Source organism: Phaseolus vulgaris, chromosome 2 (genome assembly GCF_051622355.1).
Source record: "Phaseolus vulgaris cultivar YP4 chromosome 2, ASM5162235v1, whole genome shotgun sequence".
NCBI lineage: Eukaryota > Viridiplantae > Streptophyta > Magnoliopsida > Fabales > Fabaceae > Phaseolus > Phaseolus vulgaris.
Genome location: NC_143499.1, coordinates 30288612 through 30305373, shown reverse-complemented (window position 1 = coordinate 30305373; position 16762 = coordinate 30288612). Strand labels below are relative to the sequence as shown.

Genomic DNA, 16762 nt, shown 5'->3' with positions numbered 1-16762 from the left:
CATATGAGTGTCGCATGACAAAGTTGTTTGGATTTATGACTAGGCGTTGATTTCATATCTCTGCGTCGGCGTTACCTTTAATTATTGGACATGTAATATTTGACCGTGTTTGTTTATTATTGGACATGTAATATTTTGCTTTGTGAACTTGTACTTTCATAGGCCATGTAATATTTTGCTTTGTGAACTTGTACTATTGGGTTTGAAAAGACCTAACATTATGTTTATGATATTATGTTAACTTTTGTTTAGTTATTTATTGTAGTAATTGCATTATACATGGCATCATCATCCCAGAAATGTAACAGAACCCATAAGGGTAAATCTCCAGCAAAAGATGTTGTCGTTCCTCCTCAGCCAGCAACGAGGATTGAACAAGTTCTTGATTATTCAATATAGTTTAGTACAAAACGTCAAATGGTGGTGTTTGAAAAAAAGTTTCACGCAAGACCAGTATTACCACCAAAAGTTATGCATACTCCATTTTTGCTGCTCTAGGATTTGAATTCCAAAATGCTCTGAATTGGCAAGGTTTACAACCTTTCCTTGGAATTAATCTTCCGTATTATGAGGACTTGGTAAGAGTATTTTATACAAATGTAAAAATCACACATGTTGGTCACTTTGCCATTGAGATTTGCGGAATGATGATACACATTAAAGAAATGGATTGGATGACCATTGCTCATCTCCAGTATGACGGTCTTAAGTTAACCCCTGGGACGATCCCTGAGGAACTGAATTTTGATCGAGCACTGGCATTATCGTCCATGATTCGTGAAGATGTTGAAGGTGAAAATCTTAGAAATGTCGGTAGTCTGAAAATGAATGATCGACTGTTGCATTACACATGGGTGCATATCTTGTGCCCTCGTGGAAGCAACTTTGCACAATACTGAATGAAGATATTTTGATGTTGTGGTTAATAAAAATAATGTACTCATTAATTGGCCTCATTACATCATGCAACACATCATCAAATGTCGGGATAACAAGATGCATCTCCCATATGCAAATTTGATAACGAGGATCTTGCAAGTGTATGGCTTCGACTTGTCGAATAAACAACCAATAATGCTAGGTTGGAATCATTACTTTGGGAAAAAGAGTATGAAAAAATTAAATATATTCCAGGTCAATGACGTATGGCAACTTGGTAGGCCTCACCATGCACACGAAGAAGATGATGAAGAGGATGAATTGCCAGCACAAGATGTTGAAGGTGGTCAACCTGAGGCAGCAATCCCTAATCAAATCGAATTGTTAACCCAAATTTTGTCCGGGATACAAAACATGAATACCTGCATTGACAGGGTTGATCAAAGGATGGACCGAATTGAGGATACTCTGAATGACATTCGACGTCATCAAGACCATTGATTGTGTTATCATTATGTTATTGTCATTGTTATTTTTATTTCTAATTTTCATGTTGAACATTAATGAATTGTTATTGTTATTTTTGACGTTGACCATTGACAAATTGTTATTTAATATTAAGGTTTTATGCTACTTTTCATGGTACTTATTTACATAATCATATTGTTTTGAATGCAAATTTTTTACCATTTTATTTCTATTATGCATAAATCATATTTGTGTCCCTAAACCCTAATACGAAACTTCGACAGCATTGGTTAAGTGTCATTCAATGTCTACGTATCAGAACACGTCGTCATCTAGTTGTCCTGGTTGTAGTGTGCAAAAACGTGGTACTTTTACCCATGCTACTGGGAGCACAAATGCCTTCGTTGCTCCTATTTGTGATTGTGAACAGTTTGTTGTTTTGATAATAGCGAAAACAAAAAAAAATGATGGAAATTTTTTTTGGAGTTGTCCCAACTACAAGGTAAAATTTATTCAATTAGGTTTGATACAAACTTAAAAATGTTATTTTAAACTTATTCATTGTTCAATTTTATTGTTTTCTTCAAAACAGATTAGAAGTGGCATGGTTCTAGGCAGTAATTTTTTCAAATGGTGCATTGAAGACGTTACCGATAAAAAAGATACAATTATTATCATACAACAGAATAAGATATGTCTTCTAGAAAACCGTTTGAAGGTCTCCACAAGAAGGATTAAAATGTTATTACTAGGAATGTCTTTTCTTTTTCTAATTAACATTATTATGTTGTTTATTTTTACATGATTTTAAAATTACAAACAAATTAACATGTTTTTATCATATTTAAATATAAGCATTTTATTAAAAATAGTTTACAATTTAATATATTAAATATTTTAAATAAACATTAAAATATATGACTTACATTTTCTTGTAAAAAATATATTTTAATTTTAAATATTTAGGATTTTAAACAATTTTATTATTTAATTAGAAATATCGTGAAATTTCATGTTCCTTTATAGAAAAAGTTCTTCACAATAGGATAAGGATGACCATAAACTTGTTTTTTATCACCAAGTGGTTCAAAAACTTTAAATTATATACGAATATTAAATATGAAATAGTTTAAGTTAAAAAAAATAAGCATGTTATATTTATTTGAATTTTTTAATGATATTATTAAGTATAATTTCGATTGGATATAAATAATGTGTGTTAATAATGTAGTCAACTTTATAAAAAGAAGCATATTTAAATGTAATGTTTAGTAAAGCTGGATTGAGTATGCTTTTTCTTCTCCTCTGTCAAGTTTCTGTTTTGGTTTTTGTCAAGTTTTTGTTTTGTTTTTGTTTGCATAGTATTGTTTTTTTGGGCTTCGAGAAGATGATTGAAAAAGTTTTCGAGGATTTGTTAGGACACGGAGTTGAGTGTTTCTTGGGTATTCCGTGGAAAAATCTTTTAGTACTGATAATAAGTTAAAATTTAAATAGTACAAACGTGGATAAGTATATTTTAGTTTTTTTTAGTAAAAAAATATTTTATATTGGTTACAATGTTTTTTATTTTTATAATTATATTAAAAATTTATATAATAAATTTGAGTTTTAAAAAATTAATATATTTATATTTTTAAAATTGTGTTAGAATTATAAGAAATCTAATAAATATTTTTTGAATTGAACACTTCACAAATACTAATACGTGTTTTAAGGTTGATGTTTAGGTTGATGTTCAATACATACGTTTGACACAAACATATTGTTTAAGAGACGTGTCTGAACGGTATCCGAAACTCATACTTTATCTTACTGTTTATAAAATAAAATTTATAATTATGAAATATCTTTATTTTTAATTGTATGAAATTATATAGTCTTGCAAAGAATAGAATAGGACAATAAATTTTTAATAAAACTATTTATCTGCATGTTTAAATAAATTATATAATTAAGAGATATAAAGTTTGAAGTAAAGTAAAATAATTTGACAAGTATTATAATATCATGGTATATAGCAACTTTGTTTCCCGCATATGGTTAACCTAATATGATGTTATCTTTTGTGTTCCTTTATATCTCTTTTTATATCACTTATCGACCACTTCCATTCCACTTCCACTGTCATTGATGAAGCACTCAGATGGCACCACACAGGCACACGCAGCAGATGAATCCCATCAAATCCACTCACAACGAGGAACCGCCGCAGTTTTCACCGCTGGAACCGCTGACATCGATCCTATTACCAGCCCCGGCGAGTTCTATAGGGAATTCGTGGCGGAGTCGAAGAAGCTCTGGTACCTCGCAGGCCCTGGTATCTTTTCCTTTGTCTCAAAGTATTCCCTCGGCGCCTTCACTCAAATCTTTGCCGGTCACATCGGCACCATCGCCCTCACCGCCGTCTCCGTCGAGAACTCCCTCATCGCCGGCTTCTCCTACGGCATAATGGTAAACTCCTACAGATATATCAAACTGATACATGTTTAGCCAAAATTACTAACAAAAATTTACGACAAGGCTTTTCAGAAGTTGTATATTCAAACAAACTTCTCTATTTATTATTATTATTATTATTATTTTTTATTTTTTATTTTTTTATGGAAATGCATGCATATGCATGCATGACCTTCTTTCTGTACTTTTTTTTGTTATGTTTTCTATTTATTTACTTTCAGATATAAGAATATTTTTATTTTGAGATGTTCTTTCAATAATTTGATTAATAAATTATAATTTAAATGATTATTTTTATCTACTATTTTTTTATAAATATGCTGAACTTTTGTTTTTGATGAAGGAAACTAAAAACAGAATTTAATAATTTGTTATTATTTTTATTTAAACCTTGAACTATTTCTATTTTAGAAGGTTTGAGAATATTACTTGATTAACTTTTGTTATAATTTTTTTTTCTAATACTTAACTAATTCATTACTAACAAGATTTACAAATAAATTTATGATTTTAATTAAAATATTAAAAATTTGTTTTGCATTGTAGTTAAAATATGTCATATATGTCAATAATTAACTAATTTGCTGGACTAAAGTTGGCTTTGATTATCCTTATTTAATAAATTATCTGAAACAGCATCTTAATAAAAAAAAAAATAGGCTTATAGGAAAGTAGAAAGCATACTAAAATAAAAACAAGAAAATGATGAAATAAAAACTAAATTTAGAAAAAATAATAATTAGTTGTTATAATGACTAAATTAAAAATTATTTTAGAGTAAATTTTTTATTTGTTTTTAGTTTTTAAATTAGTTTCTATTATGATTAAAAAGTTTTTAAATTAGTATCTAATTAACTATAAAAATTTTAATTACTAATTATTTATATTTTAAATTTGGTAGAAAAACTTTAGTAGCTAATTAGATATAATTTATAAACCATTTAACAACAATAAAAACTAATTTAGAAACTATAAATTTTTTTATATTTTAAATAATTTCTAATTTTGTTATTATAATAATTAATTATTTTTTATTTTTTTTAGTGAAAGAATAAAAAAAAAGTAAAAAAAAAGGAAGCTTTTGATGCATGCACAACCTCCATTAAAACCAATAAATAATAAAAAGAGAGCTATTATTGATGATTAAAAAAAGGAATTATTACCTCAGTCACTTGTATATTTACCCCTTCGTATGAAAAGAAATTCTTCTGAGACCACTCTTTTTTATCAACATTTATTTGATAATAAAATATTATATTAATGTAATATAAAATTTTATATTAAAATAATATAAATAAAATGTTATAATTTGAATACAAGAAAAAAGTAAAAGTGTACGATCATGACTTTTGTATAAAAGGATATTAAACGAAAAAGTAAAACCATGATATTGCATAGTTTGTTACGTACATTCACTTTACAATTATATAATATTCTATTATAAAAAATAGTTAATGAATAGCACTGTGAAGAGATATTTTTTCAAAAGAGTAAATTGTGGTAATTTTTCATCTAACATCATTTACATTTTAATTTTTAATTTAATATTTCTTTTTATTTTTTTATTTAGCACATTTTTTATTTTATTTCCCTATTTAATATTTTTTTATATTTTATTTTTCTATTTAGCACCATTTCAAAAATAAATAAATAAAATAATAAATTTAAAAAAATGATAAATAAAAAAAATCAAGTTAAATAAAGACTCATATGGACATAAGAGAACAACATGATCGAAAAAAAAATGTTTATATGGTCAAGCATTAGGACACAAATAAAGAACATGTCCAATATTACTGGATTATGGACTTCTCGTCATTAATTATGTTTCATTTTTCACAAACTATTTAGTGTACCATTAAAGAAAATATTAAATGAATGATAATTTTTCATTTATTTTCTTTTTTATGATCAACATTTATTTTCCTTTTTATTATTTATTTATTTTTAAAATGGTGCTATATAGATAAATAAAAAATAAAATAGTGTTAGATAGAGAAATAAATAAAAAATATTAAATGGAGAAATAAAAACAAAATAATGCTAAATAGATAATTTACACATAAATTTGTAGTGTGTGTTTTCTGTTTTTTTTTTTTATCTTTGTTGTTTGTTAGGTATTAGGGTAACAATTAGATGGTATAAGGTGATGTTAGAATAAAATCGGTTTGATTGGAGCAGCTAGGGATGGGAAGCGCGTTGGAAACGCTGTGTGGGCAAGCAGTGGGCGCAGGGAAGCTGAACATGCTAGGCGTGTACATGCAAAGATCATGGGTGTTACTCTTCGGCACGGCTTGTGTTCTATGCTTTTTCTACATCTTCGCAGGATCTTTTCTGATTCTAATAGGCCAAAACCCAGAGATATCTCGAGCTGCAGGAAAATTCGCCATATGGATGATTCCGCAGCTGTTTGCGTACGCGGTGAATTTTCCGGTGGCCAAGTTCCTGCAGACGCAGAGCAAGGTCATTGTCATCGCTGCGATATCCGGGGTGGCCATGGCGGTGCACCCGCTCTTGAGCTGGTTACTGATTATGAAGGCGGAGTGGGGTCTGCCGGGTGCGGCGGTGGTGCTAAATGGGTCGTGGTGGTTCATAGTGGTGGCTCAGTTGGGGTATGTGCTTAGTGGTAGGTGTGGGGCAGCGTGGAAGGGGTTCTCCTGGGAAGCATTTGGGAATCTTTGGGGATTCTTTCGCCTTTCTCTTGCCTCTGCTGTTATGCTCTGGTGAGTCTCACCTCAACCTTTCCTTTCCTTTGTTTCTGGGTTTTTCACAAAAATGGTGTATTCTTTTTTCATTATTAAGTAAATGGGCAAAAGCAGAAAAAATTATAGAAATGGGCAATTTTTTGTCAAAGTTGCCAATGGTGTAGGCAACATCAATTAAATTTGTTAATCTCTCACTTTTTATTTTTTAATTAAAGTTTGTAACTGGGTTGACAACTTCAGTGTAAATAAAATTGGATATTGGGTTGACAATTTCACTCCATTGAAGTTGTCAACCGTATTGGCAAGATCAGTTCATTTTTTTCTAAAAATGACAATTAATACTTTTGGAAATAAAAGTATATAGTTAAAAAATTTATTTTAATTATAATATCAAAATTTAATTTAATTTTATTTAAGAAAATGGTATATAATCTTGTCAACCTGATTCTAGTGTTCTTGGCCCTTGTTGTAAGAACAAAAAGTATAAATTATATAATATGTAAAAAGTAATAATATACATGTATTTATGTAAAATAAATGAAAATATTGAATAGAAGTCATTAAAAGAAAATGATATTAAAATATTTGATAACAACATTACAAAGGATTATTCTACTGTCTAAATGGACAATTTCCTCTGTTATGACCTTCATTGCGACACTAAAAACATTTTTTTGGCTTGTTTTGAATTGGTTGATGCATTTCATTATGCAAATGAGTTGTAATTGGTCGTCCCGAGTTTTTACGTCGCATGTGGGGGTCAGGTATGAAATTTGGTCTGATATAAATAGACCAATAATCCTCGTTTCGAATGGGATGAAATTGAACTTGATATGCCTTTCTAATCGTGTGGAGTTGATATGTCTTTTAATTTTTAACAAAATTAATTATTTTAAATAAAAATGAACTGAACTTGCCAATCCAATATCCAATTTTATTTACACTGAAGTTGTCAACCAAGTTAAAAACTTTAATTAAAAAATAAAAAGTAGAGAGATTAACAAATTTAATTGATGTTGCCTACACCATTGGCAACTTTGACCAAGAATTGTCCATTTCTGTAATTTTTTCTGATTTTGCCCATTTTTGTAAATATGAAAAAAAAATACACCATTTTGGTGAAAAAACCTTTGTTTCTTTTCTCGTGTTTTCTTTTTGTCTCTTTTACTTTTTTTAATCTTTATTTATTTATTCATGGTACTAAAAATATCAGAATTTAAAAACACATGTAACTTCAAATTATAATAGCATTGAATAAAATTAATTATAACAGTTTAAATAAATACGTAAGGGTAAACTGTTTTAAAATGGATAATATATATATATATATATATATATTATTTTAACTAAATTATTTTACCGAATCTTCAACTACATTGTAATGAGACACTATAATTTATCATACTTAATATCTTCTGAAAATTTTGTATTAAACATATTGTACTAAACACTAATATTTGATCTATCAAAACTGTCGGTGAAAATCATCCTTCATTTCTTTTGTTTATCTTTCAGAGATTGCATGAATTTATTATACACAAATTTCTTTTAGTTTTTTTTGACAACATAAAATTTTATTAAAAAACTCAATAAAATCATTAAATAAAAATCAAATATAGAAAAAAAAGTAATTAATTATTATAGTGAAAAAAAAATATTTTTAAATTAGTTTCTATTATGTTAAATGATTTTTAAATTAGTATCTAATTAGTCATCAAGATTTTTGTTACCAAATTTAAATTTTTAATAATTGATAGCTAAAACTTTAATAGCTAATTAGATACCAATTTAGAAACTATTTAACAATACTATTTTTTTTAGTTTTTAAAATAGTATCTAATTTAATTACTATAAAAATTAATTATTTTTTTATATAAAATTAATTTCTAATTCATAATTTTCTTCAACTAATTTCTGCCCTTCAGATATTCAACACCATATCTTTATATAAGTTTTCAAATATCAAATCATATAAGTTTTCAAATATCAAATCATGGACCAACAACATTTTCCACTTACAAAACATTCAAAGAAGAGAAGAAAATAAAGAATAACTACCCATAACCTATTTATAAATATTATAATTTTTTATTCATTTAAAACTCATATTTATTACAACTTTAGGTCTTACAAATAACTTTCAACAAATATCATTATAACACTATATATCAAATATATTTGAGTGGTTTTTACTTCAACATACAAAACAATACATTAGTATATATGTATAATGAGTAATATGATATGTACATAGGGAAAGGAATACAAAAAATAATAATGTTAAAAATGAGATGTTTAAAAATAAAATAAATAAGTAAACTGAAAAACAAACATGTCATGAGAGGAAAATTTAAGAGGGGCATAGCAAATAAATTATATTTTATTTACAATATTTGTTAGATATTGTTTTTTATCATATTATTTATTTTCTTTTATGATATTTAATTTGGTGTATATTACTGTGTCTGATGCATGCAGTTTGGAAACATGGTACTTTATGGCTCTGCTTTTGTTCGCTGGATACCTCAAAAATGCAAAAATCTACTTAGGCGCCTTTTCTATCTGGTCAGTCACTAATATAGACTTTTATTTGCTTTTTATTTTATTTTTAAGGTTTTTAAATAAAATTTTTAAGACTATCATGTTATAAATCTAAAAAATAATCTATTTACTTTTATAATTAAAGGTCTTATTTAATATTGACAGTGGTCTTAACTTTTCTAATATGAAGGTTAGCTTAGAATTTTAAACTTATGACCCATATATTCAATAGAACACGTCGATATCAGATATAAGTTATAGGTCTTAAAAAGTTAAATACAAAGAAAAAGTTATTAAATATAAATTTTATAATAATCTAACCAAAATTTGAGAAAATATTTTACAAATAACATGATTCTAAAACTCATAAAATAAAATAAAAGTGGAATAACACTTATATATTAAAAATTACTTAATGCTATATTTTAAGCCTGGTACTCACTACTTTCACCAATCCCAAGAATAGTTAATAATGAAGTAAAGGGATGGGACTAAAAAGAACAATTTCCAACGTTGTAAACTTTATAGCTTATCAACTTTAACAAGTAGTGGCATATCCACTAACTATGATTACCAATCTTTCTATAATTATAACTATCACTTTTTCTATCTTTTCTAATGGGATTTTGCAGTGGATAAATTGGTCACTAACTACAGTTGGCACTAACTACAATTCGGTCTCTTTCTTCTGTGATTTTTTAGTATAAATTTTGCCACTAACTATTATTGCCACTTTTTCTATCTCTTTATCCATATGTTTTGTATAGATTATTTTCCTACTTAATGTTGGATAAATATAAAATCTATATTATTTTTCTACTTAATGTTGGATAAATATAAAATCAATAATAAATGCTATAAAATACACTTAAAAAATTATTAAATAAAAAAATTAATTTTAAAAGTTAAAATAATTAATTATTATATCAACTAAATTAATATATTATTTTTTATATAAAAATTATTAACATCTAAATTAATTTTTATTTTTAATAAATTTATAAACTAGTTTTTAAATTAATAGCTAAAATTATTAAGACTTTAATTATCAACTATTTTATATTTTAAAATTATTCCTAAAATTTTGATACTATCTATAAAATAATATTTAACTTAGTTAATATAATAATCAATTATTTTTATTTTTTAAATTAATTTTTATTTAATAATGTTTTAGTAGAGATATAAAAATATTTTTTAAAAATAAAATAAAAAGTGTAAATAATAAATAGTATGTAAACTGAAGCTATTAATAAAAAAAGATACTAACAAACTTCTTATATAAAAAAAAATTGTATCATAACTAAAAGTACATGTTTTTTAAAAAAAAATATTTACTAATTAAATACATATATTGTGTTTATTACTATCATTGTTTAAATTTTTTAACGTTAAAATCCAAATTTTGAAGAAAAAAGTAAGACTTTTGAAATATAATATTTATAATATGATATCTAAAATTTAAATAATCAATTGTTACGGTATCAAATGGAACAAAATTTCAACTACCAATAAAGCGTAAAATTAAAATTGTAGTGAAGTTTAAATTTTGAAATTGTTTTTTTATTATACTTTATTTATAATACAGAAATAAAATATATAGAAAAAGTAAAACAAAACTAAAAACATAGCACAAATTTTTTGACGTTAAACTTAATTTATTATTATTATTTAACGACTAGTAGCGGAAACAAAGGTGAAACGCATGTATATTCATATTTTTTATTTTATTTTTACTATTGTTGTTATATGTATATTTATATTTATTTAAATGAAATATAAATTAATGTGTATCTGTATGTATGAAAGGTGCACATATGAGACTCATGTTATTAGATTTTAAGAGATTTGAGAAAGAAAAATATAAAGTGAGAAAGAAAAAAGATAGTGATAAAATCTTAAAAATTCAAATTGTAAAAATTAAATAAATAAAAATATATTTCAGAAAATTAAATTAAAGAAAACTGTTCTATATTTAAAATTGTTTTTATAACTGTTTAATATATTTTAAAAAAATAAAAAATGATACCATGTCTAATAAAAAAATTAAATATTAATATAAAGATAAAAAAAAATTAAAAACAGTTATATAGAAGAATCTCTTTTGTATATAGGTTTAGACGAATACAAAGACAAAATTTAAAAATATAAACGTGTTAAACATAAAAGTTTAATTTAATTGTTAATAATTCACATATTGTTTAAAGTTGTATTGCCGTTAGAGTTATTCTTTAAAAAGTTTTTTTGTTGGAATGTCAAACCACAATATGCTTGCATATTATTTTATAAGATACGGTATGTTCCAGGGGACTGAATGAGAAAAAAATATTCATTTTAAAAAAATCGACAAGAAAACAAATAGATAATAGATAATATATATATATATATATATATATACTAAAAAAATTATGAAATAAAATCAATTTTTAAAGACTAAGATAATTAATTACAATAGTAACTAAATTAAAGGTCATTTTAAAAATAAAAAAAAATTGGTTTTTAAAAATAAAAAAAAATTGGTTTCTAAATTAGTTTTTATTATTATTAGATAGTTTTTAAATTATATCTAATTAGTAATTAAGATTTTAACTATCAATTAGATATTAATTTAGAAATTATTTAACAATAATATAAACTAATTTAGATTTTTTGTTTTTAATTTTTAAAATGGTCTCTAATTTAATTATTATTACAATTAATTATTTTGATATCTATAAATTAATTTCTATTTCATGATTTATATATATATATATATATATATGAAATTGAAGATTGAAACTTTCTCACCCTAAAAGTGTTTATTATTCTCTTCAATTGAAAGTACACAGGTATAAAAATATACTTAAAAAATGACAAGATTATTGGAAACAAATCTCAAATATATAAATAATAATAATAAACAGAATGTAACAATTGCTTGTAAAAGAATTGGTTCAATAAAAAAACACAAAATCATGTTTAATTGAATTGCAGATGCAGAAACAAGTAGGAAAAATTAAATTAAATGAAACTTAATTTTTTTAGGTGACATATAATAAAAAGATTAACAAAAGAAAAATAGAAATTAAAGGCATTTAACCATGAATGTGCATAATTTTGTTGAATTTTTTATTGCCTAAATAAAAATAGAAGGGAATTAATATAATTCAACAATTTATTAATTAAAAAATTACTGCATATGCACATAAACTTATCTGTTATATATAACGTACTTTTCGATTGAAAAATGTATATAAAAATAAAATCAGATTTGAAGATAAATAAAGAAATAAACAATATTATTGAAAAAAAATCAAAATTAGAGATGAAAATAAAATAAAATAAAATATGTAGAAAAATGGTTAAAAAAAAAGATACAACTAAATTCAATATGGGTAAATAAGAGATAATATTATTGAAAACAAAATCACAAATTAATAAGAAAAAATGGAATAAGATCGTTACTTTTGAAAAACAAAATGAGTTAATTGAAAAGAAAGAAGAAACAACAAAAGAGTGTATTGCCGATAAAAAAAGAACAAAAAAGTGTATAATTGAATTACATGCACAAAATTAATAATGATAGAGTAAAAAAAATAAAAAAATATTTGAAAACATGATTTTTTTTTAGATTATAAATTTAATACAAAGTAGAATGAAAGGAAAAAAATAAATAAATAAAGGCCATTGGTGAAGATGGAGACTTTTAAAATTTTATAAGAAAGAAAAATGTATTAAAAATATACACACTCTTTAGTATCTTAATTTGCAGAATAAAAAATTTACAATATTCCTCCGTTGAATTTTTTTAAAAATATGAATTAAATTATACATAAAAAATAAATATATTAAAAAATCAAATTAACTAAATTTTTTAAAATAAAAACTTTCATGTTAGGCATTATTATGCAATTTGACATTTCAGTTATGCTGACACCCCAAATAACAACAATTATTTGTCATGAAAAAAAATATTATTAAAAAAAAATACAAAAATACGGGAGACTAGATCAAAACTCATACATTAACAAGAACGATACATAGATAGATTATACTTATTCATAAAGAATTCTAAGAACAAACTGATGGTAGTCTATTATACCAATGAAAAGATTATCTTTGAATAAATTCTAAATTAGTCAACTTATCAGCACATGCATTCCTTTCATAAAAAATATGAGTAACCCTAAACCTTATTTTCTCACAGGATTTAAGACACATCGTAGCATCCAAAGAATATTGGTCATAGTAATAAAAACAAAATTGTTTTTTAAATTATTACAACATTAACTCCATAAGTTGTTTTGTTTCAAGGCATTAGATGTATTTACTCGGTAACTTGTTCTTTTTTTCTTGTCTTCTTGCTTAATTTGAATGGTTTTTTTTATTTAACAAAATAATTAGAAAATTAATAACGAGAATAAATCATCAAGTAAATGACCTAATTATATTTTATTTTGCAGCATGAATATATTAGGGTGGACCATCATGGTATCTTTCGGATTGAACGCTGCCACAAGGTTTGATTCCACACCACTTACTTTATACTAAACCAAAATATTATGAAGTTAAAGTATATATTTCTATCTATAAGTAATATATTTATAGAATTGGTTAATGGAAGGTTTGAATGAAAATTGGCAGTGTGAGAATATCAAATGAACTAGGGGCACATCACCCAAGAAAAGCATTATTTGCTCTGGTGGTTGCTGTCATCACTTCCATTTTGATCGGACTTTTTCTGGCTTTTGTTTTGATGATCACACGGAATGAGTATCCTTCTCTGTTTTCAAACGACACAGAAGTAAAAAACTTAGTGAAGGAGCTCACACCATTGTTGAGCTTTTGCATTGTCATTAATAACGTTCAACCTGTTCTTTCAGGTAACGTGAATTCAAAGACTGAAACATCAATTTTCCTTCGATTAGTGTATGTCTCAGATTTTTAGTTTTGTGCAGGAGTTGCCATTGGAGCAGGATGGCAGAGTCTTGTTGCTTATGTAAACATAGGATGCTACTACCTTTTTGGAATTCCTCTTGGTCTCCTTTTGGGTTATAAGTTTGATCGAGGTATCAAGGTAAATCATAACATATATGATTAAATTATTGTATATAAAAAGTGAAAGATGTTTCGGATCTCATTAAGGAGATAATAGTTAATAGAGCATTTTTATTTTTTAATTTGATTTATCATATTGAGTTATTTATTGTTGGATGATAGGGAATATGGCAAGGAATGATATCCGGAACTATGCTACAAACGATTGTTATTTTGGTGATGATTTACAAAACTAACTGGAATAAGGAGGTAAAATAATAATAGTATTCAGATAGTTTATTGTGTATGAACAATTGCAAGTTCAAGTGAACTCTTTGTTTTGAGCATACACACAATTAATTATTAATTGAAACTAACACAAAATTGCAGGCCTCCCTTGCTGAAAATAGGGTACAAACATGGAGTGGACATAAAGTAGCAGACGACAAAGAGAACTCAGAAGCAGAAACATGAATACTGCACTTGGAGAATTGGTACCATAAGATAAGATGGTATGACATTTGAACTCAGCTAAAAAAAGATTTACCAATTTTTTATGCTCACAGATTTTTAGGAATTTAAGTATACTGAATTTGAGTTTCTTGCATTTCTAATTAATTTACTTTTTTAAATATTTTATTTAGATAATATATTGTGCATTCATCAAAATATGGAGTGTTTTTAAGCGTGCTGATGATGAGGTGGATCTCTAGAGGATGTCGTTCAAGAAGTGAATAAAGATCCAATGTAGAAGATTCTATTATGGTTGAATCATTTAGAATATTAAAGATGTTGCTTTAATGTGAAAAACAAGAATATGTATTAAATCATTAGATTGCACTCTATTTAATGAAAATGTTTTCTTCACATTATGTCTTTTTCCGTGATTCTTCTTAAATGAGAACCCCTTTCAACGAATAAAACTCAATTTAGCCTAAGTTTAAAAAAAAGTATTCAAAATTTATCATATAGATAACCTAACTACATCTTAAAAAATATAAACACTGAAATATTGTTTTTTTTAAATAAAAAACAACTTTTCAGTTATAAATTTAATTCTTAAATTTAAATAAAAAAACTAAATTACTAAATATGTAACAAACTCGGTTAATACAAACATAAATAAACAAAGGTTAAATAATCACATACATAAACACTGAGAAAGAAAATTCAAATTGTCATATAAAAACTTCTATTTAAAAAGTAAAAATAAATAAAACCATCTTAAGAATAATGACTTTTAGTAAAAAAAGAAAAACTCATTATCTACATAAAGATGATTACTTCTTAATAATAAATTCAAAATGGTTATATGGTTCACATTTCTTTTACAGAAGTCGTATATTCAAAGTGGACATGCTCATTTTTATTTTTTTAAAATTATCCAAATCCTTAAAATAATAATGAAAGTGAACCATTTCCATGAAAACCTTATTTTTGCATTTTACTTTTAACTTATTTTATTTGTCTATTTAAGTCCTGATCCCAACATGACAATAATTATTGATTTCAGGGAATGAGGAGTGGAATGACGCTGGGGACCAGATTGCAGGCATAAGTTGTTTGGGTGATGATTTAGAAGATTAAGTAGAAGAAACGAAGAAGGAGTATTCTCATAATTCACGTCAATGTTTGCTTTCAACAGTACATATAATAACTTGTACACATGAAAGATTAAAAGATGATTTTTTGGAAAAGTTGCTAGGAATTCCCTCCTTAGAAGAGACTGTCAAAAATGGACTGTGGGCAAATTCTTCCTGGACTTCCATACTTTTTTTGACATCCCATATATTTTAAAATAACCAAAATTATCTATTTCGAATACAATTCAAAAATATCTATTTCGAATACAATTAAAAAATATTTATTTGGAATACAGTATAATTCAGAATTAAATTTTATATTTTAAGTTTTAAAATTATGAATATTTTTTTATAAAATTAAAAATTTTAAAAGACAAAATTTATATTTTCAATTATATAATTCAAAATACAAATTTGTATTATAAATTCTATATCAGAATATAAATTATGGTTTGTATTTTAAATTCTACAATTGAAATAAAATGTATTATGAATTCTTGATTCTAGAATACATTGTATTCTAACAAAAAAATGAATTTAAGAGAATTTCGAGGTGGAGAATACATGACTTTTTCATGGATCAAGTTTTGTAGGTTGACCGATCAAAAAGAGAGAATGAAGATCCACTTACAAAAAGTCTTCAATGCTTAAGTCAATGGGAGCACAATAAGTACTTAACAATTAACAATGTGAGAGTTAAGAGCATATGATAAGATAGATTATACTTTGTACTTCCTCAAGAGTAGGTATTTATAAATCTCTTAGGTGACGTTCTTTGGAATGGTCATATGATTGTTGTTCCATAAATAATCGTTCGTCATTAAACGCTCGAATAGACTGTTTTATTCATAATGATCATGGTAATGAAGACTTGGTTAAAAAATATATACAGTTATCCAAACTCTTTGATATTCCTGATTTTATAGTGAACAACACATTGTCTTTCGAACCCAAAATACATTGAATTTCGAATTTTAAAATCGGAAATATATTGTATTCTAAATTCTAGGGTCTAGGATTAATAATATAAATTTAGTATTTTAGATTTTAGAATATATATTTCAGAACTTTTCTGGTTAGACGGTGAGGGGCTATAGCAACAGTGGGGAGGTG

The 16762-nt window shown here is 25.4% G+C and overlaps 1 protein-coding gene across 2 annotated transcripts; it reads left to right on the top strand.

Moving 5' to 3' along the window:
- Positions 1-3379: 3379 nt before the first annotated feature.
- Positions 3380-15706, top strand: LOC137811345 (protein DETOXIFICATION 29). Of its 2 annotated transcripts, none has more exons than XM_068613038.2 (9): positions 3380-3798; positions 5986-6527; positions 8988-9074; positions 13493-13549; positions 13674-13912; positions 13988-14106; positions 14250-14336; positions 14457-14578; positions 15580-15706. In XM_068613038.2, exons 1-8 carry the CDS (start codon positions 3478-3480, stop codon positions 14538-14540), a joined length of 1536 nt encoding a protein of 511 aa, XP_068469139.2. In that variant the 5' UTR covers positions 3380-3477; the 3' UTR covers positions 14541-14578; positions 15580-15706. The 2 variants fall into 2 exon arrangements, with proteins under 2 accessions (XP_068469139.2, XP_068469138.2); XM_068613037.2 differs by lacking the exon at positions 15580-15706 and adding an exon at positions 14711-14848.
- Positions 15707-16762: the final 1056 nt, after the last annotated feature.